Here is a 5,033-nt window from a genome sequence, read left to right on the forward strand (position 1 = left end):
AAAAGTCAACAAAATCCAAGACAGTCATGAGGTAATGTTTAGAATGTAGATCAAGGCCTTCATCTTACCAACCAAAAAAGATGAGGCAGCTGGGTATGGCATGGATGGTGGCCCACACCTTTAATCCCAGCATTCAGGAGGCAGAGGCAGGCAGATCTCTGTGAGTTCTAGGACAGCCAGGGCCACAATGAAACCCTGCTTCAAACAAACAAACCACCAACTCAAAAATCAAAAAGAAAAATTTAGGGAAAGTGACCTGTTGAACTGCAACTTTTATTAATCTTACTTCATTTTAGTTTTTGGAGACAGGGTCTCTCCATGGGTAGCCCTGCTAGCCTTGAATTGGTGGCAACTCTTGTCTTTGAGGAGACAGAGGCATGTTGGACGATCTTGGTAGATGGGGCATTCATTCCCCTACCACATAGACAGTCCTCAGGTCCCCTCCCAGCAGGACCACAGTTTTTAACTTCCTACGACTGTATTCCCCCAAAACAGAACACCTGGAATCTGGATACTGTCAGCAACTTCCTACTTATCTTCCCGTGGGCCGGTGATATGCCTCAATAGGGCAGCAGGGCTTAATCTGTGGTTGTTTCCCCGCCGTGGGTCTTTTTCAAAGGGGTCGCCTAAGACCATCCTGCACATCAGATATTTACATTACGATTTATAATAGTAGCAAAATGACAGTTATGAAGTAGCAAGGGGAATAATTTTATTGTTGGTGATCACCACTACATGGTGAACTAACTAACTAAATTAAGGGGTCACAGCAATAGGAAGGTTGCGATCCACTGCGATACAGCTCAATGTTAGGTCTCCTGGACTGAAGTGGTGGAAAGAAAGAACTCTAAATTCCCCGCTCTCCACACGAAAACACGTACACAATTTTTTTTTAAATTTTTTTCTTTCTAAAGACTTTAAAGCCTGTAATCCCAGCCATCGGGAAGCAGAGATAGGAAAATCAAGGAAGGCCAGCCAGGCCCACATGAAGTCCAAGGTTAGCCCGAGGACCTCAAAAACACAGTAAAACAAAGCCACCTCAAGACTTTCACATAAATTAATTTTTCCTCGCCTCTTCGTTGACTATGTCCTCTAAGGCCTTTCCCGCAAGCAGTCTAGGACAAAGGTCATGCTTTAGAGTCCTCTTCCGTAATGCACAGAGCGCGTCCCCGTTCTTGGGGAGCCCTCTTCCCCAGGAGCGGATCCCTGCCCGAAAGCTCGCACCGCCTCACCACCCGCCGGCCGCCCCCTGCCTTCGCCCTGGCCACCCGCGCTCAGTCCCCACCCCTAGAGAGGGTCTCACCTGACGGAAGGGGCCACCCGGGAAGAGCGGCTTCCGCGCGGCATCCTAGGTGTTTGTATACTCAACAATTCAACATCCAGACACGGCAAACTCCGAAACGCCCACCATCAGCCAGCAAAAAAAAAGAGAGGAAGGTGGGAGGCGGAGCCTCAAATAAGAGCCAATCAGAGCCCAGGAGGAGCACGGACGCTGAAGGTCATTGGAAGAGCGAGACGTCAGTAACTGGCAGCGGCTGCACCCCACGCCGGGAAGTTGCTTGGCGACGGCGCGTTGTAGCTAACCAGAAGTTCTTGGGATTGCTCTGTCAAAGCTTGTTCATAGATTCTGTGAGGGATGCTGAGGTTTTTGCTTCCAATAGACAATTGGCTTCCTCCACTACTCAGGCTGTCCTTGATTTTGAGATTCTCCTGCCTCAGCCTCTCAAGTAAACTTGATTGGGGCATTACAGGTATGTGTCGCCATGCCTACTGTATTTAAGTGTTAAACCTGAAACTTGCGAGGAGAAAGACTAAGTCATGATTGTCTACTCGAAGCAAGCTTTGATTTAGAGGTTCACTCCGTACTGGACAGCCGGCTGTCTAACCTACGTCGACATTTAAAAAGCAACCCCTTACTGGACTTTTGCGGCCTCTTTTATGGGGAAAAGATAATATATTAATAGAAAATAGCTGTGTGTTTATAGAGGCAAGAGAACTGGCTGTTAGAGATTGTTAGAAAAATACAATGAAAGAGGAAGGCAAGGATATATACATCTTGTTAATGGGATCACACATCAGATTTAAGAAGCAACCTTATTCATGAAAAGAAACCTATTTTTCCGAGTGGTACTGGCGCACGTCTTTGATCCCAGCACTAGGAAGGCAGAGGCAGGCAGATCTCTGTGAGTTTGTGGCAAGCCTGGTCTACAAGAGCTAGTTCCAGGACAGGCTCCAAAACCACAGAGAAACCCTGTCTCGAAAAACCAAAAAAAAAAAAAAAAAAAAAAAACCTGTCATTCTTAACTCTCCCATTAATTTTTGCTGGTATCTTAAGCTATTCAGCCCGGGATTTTAGAAATCTCCTTTTGCATCCCCACAACCAAGCCAGGCACAGGCAATACAAAGGCAGCTGGAACTGCCATCGAGGTGGGTTGCAGCAGATGTAGGGAATCAGCAGAGTTTTCAGTTCCCTGATGTCATAATCCTGTTAGCAGGTTGTAGAGACGACTGACTGAAATAGGTGTAACATGTCCTAGCCCACACGTGCTCCTACTACCTTCAGAGAAGGCAGAATAAGTGTTATTGTCACAGAAAAAAAAAAGTTTTCCCTCAGAGAGAGCATGACTGGAAATAGAGTTGAGGTGGGGAGGAACGTCAGTACAATCAAAACAAAGTACAGCAAAGGAAAAAAGGCACCATTTACAAAAATATCGCAGTAACCTTGGAAATGTGTTTACCGGAGCATGTTCAACGTGTCTGCTTGTTGTTTTGTTTTTGTTTTTCCCAAAAGCCCAGGAATTGAAAGATCCCCTTAGACACAAAAGGAATTTGTCTGTCTGCTGTTTGACCCTAGGTGGAGCTAAAAACTGGTATCCAATCTACTACGTATGTTAATTTAGACAGAAGTGACTAAGTACTGTTTTCCGTTTTTCATCTTAATACATTAGTAATGTCCATTAACAGATATGGTTAAAGAATATTTAATTATGATCAAGTCTGGATTGTTACATTGGGACCAGTCGGTCAAATTAATTCATCCTGTTATGCCCACGTAATGAGCTCCCCCAGGAGTCCAAGTTCATAGGCAGAAGCAGAGAGCCTTTATTGCAAGTGCAAGCAAGCTTGGGCTCTCTGTCCATTGGATCGGGGAGAGCACTGAGCTCAGCTATGGCATGGTTTTTAAGGGATAAAGGATGCGGAAGGGGAATTCTGGATTCAGATGGGGGTTGAACTCGTGATTGAATAGGAGTGGGGTAACAGAAGTCTTGTCAAACAGGGATTGGTACTGGTGGTGCTGAAAATTGGCAACTTATATAGAAGTTAGGTAAGCTATTCGTAATATTCTGGAGCATCTCGTACTTGTTTGTCTCAGTCCTGACTGGTCCCCCACAGGTACAGTCTGTAGCTTTTCTTGGTTATTTATTGTAAGGGTGAGCCTAACTCCAGTATTATTCCTCTGCAGCCTGTCATGGCTGCACTGATGTCAAGTCAGGCCTCCTCACATCCCAGTCGCCCTCCTTCCAATTGGGGAAAAACGATTTGTTTTCCTTCCTTCAGCAAAACAACGGGACCCGGTGGGTGGGAAAAGCCTTACAAAGTAATATTAAAGTATTTCTGGGGGGCTGGGGAGATGGCTCAGAGGTTAAGAGCACTGGCTGAGTTCAATTCCCAGCAACCACATGGTGGCTCACAACCATCTGTAATGAAATCTGGTGCCCTCTTCCTGACTGTAGGCATCCAAGCAGACAGAATACTGTATACATAATAAATAAATAAATCTTTTAAAAAAATAAAGTATTTCTGTAACAAGTGTACATTCTATCCCCGAGTTAAAAGACAGGATCATAGCCAGGCAATGGTGGCACTACCTTTAATCCCAGTAGTCAAGAGGCAAAGACAGGTGAATCTCTGAGTTCAAGGCCAGCCTGGTCTACTGAGTGAGTTCCAGGACAGGCTCCATAGCTCCCTGTCTCTAAAAAACCAAAATAAAATAAAGACAGGATCATGATTCCAGGGCAAATTGGAGCATAATTGTTATGGAGAGAGTGATCATAACAATCAAAGGCACCTACAAAGTAGGAACAATCAGAAATCTTAGAATTTTTAATTTTTAATGAGGCATGTTCAGTCACAATCCACCTCTTTTCCTGTTAGAAGTCAAAGAACAACTCATGGGAGTGGATTCTATCCTTCCATGTCTGTCAGGGGATCGAACTCAGGTCCTCAGCCTTGGCAGTTGATGCCTTCTTCTCACTAACACCCTTGCAACATTGTTGAACATTCACTTAGAGATAATGCAACAGACTGTCATATACTGTTGAGCAAACAACAGACCAGTCATGTCCCTTAAGGAAGAGAAGCCTCCCTAGTGTAAAGATAACTGAACTGCAGTTTGTTTTTTGGGCATATGTGTGATCTATGCATGTGTGTGTATGGGTAGGTTCATGTATGGTAGCCTCTGCTCCTCCACTTCATACCTGCTACACTGAAGGACTATATGACCTCATGGGCAATGTGTGGGAATGGACGGCGTCCACATACCAATCTGCTGGCCAGGAGATGCGTGTCCTCCGGGGGCGTCATGGATCGACACCGCTGATGGCTCAGCCAATCACCGGGCTCGGGTCACCACCAGGTAAGAATCTTAGGTCAGGGCACCACAAGTCTCTGTAGCCATGGCTGAGGGTCTAGATTCAGAGGTTCACAACCTTCTTAATGCTATGATACTTTCATACAGTTCCGGGTACAAATGTGGGCATATTCGCATGTGAGCTGGCCCACACGGAGATGGATGGAGGCAGCGTCTCAATTCAGGTTCAAGACCCACAGAGAAACCCTGTCTCGAAAAAAAAAAAGAAAAAAGACCTACAGGTTGACAAGCATTTCTTGGCCACCTAAAACTTGTTATGTTACAGAATTTTCTTTCCCACAGTTTCTACTAAAGCCTGGTTAGTACACCATCTTCCAGTCACACTGGAGGCAGGGCTCTTTTAGCTAAATTCCAAGCTTATTAGTAAATCCTTTATAACACC

At 45.3% G+C, this 5,033-nt stretch overlaps 1 protein-coding gene across 2 annotated transcripts in view; it reads right to left on the reverse strand.

The window, feature by feature from the left end:
• LOC126504222 (zinc finger BED domain-containing protein 5-like) overlaps positions 1-5,033 on the reverse strand; it is a 29,138-nt gene that overhangs the window by 12,888 nt on the left and 11,217 nt on the right. The window contains exons 2-3 of one of the 2 annotated variants that reach the window (XM_050146395.1): positions 4,543-4,837; positions 1,304-1,720 (exon numbers count right to left, since the gene is read on the reverse strand). In XM_050146395.1, coding sequence (XP_050002352.1) covers positions 1,304-1,347 — 44 coding nt within the window. In that variant the 5' untranslated portion in view covers positions 1,348-1,720; positions 4,543-4,837. The remainder of the gene's footprint in view (positions 1-1,303; positions 1,721-4,542; positions 4,838-5,033) is intronic. The other variant, XM_050146396.1, reaches the window with a different exon arrangement.

Source organism: Alexandromys fortis, unplaced genomic scaffold, assembly GCF_014885135.2.
Source record: "Alexandromys fortis isolate MF-2015 unplaced genomic scaffold, M_Fortis_MF-2015_v1.1 scaffold_56, whole genome shotgun sequence".
In the NCBI taxonomy this organism is placed as follows: domain Eukaryota; kingdom Metazoa; phylum Chordata; class Mammalia; order Rodentia; family Cricetidae; genus Alexandromys; species Alexandromys fortis.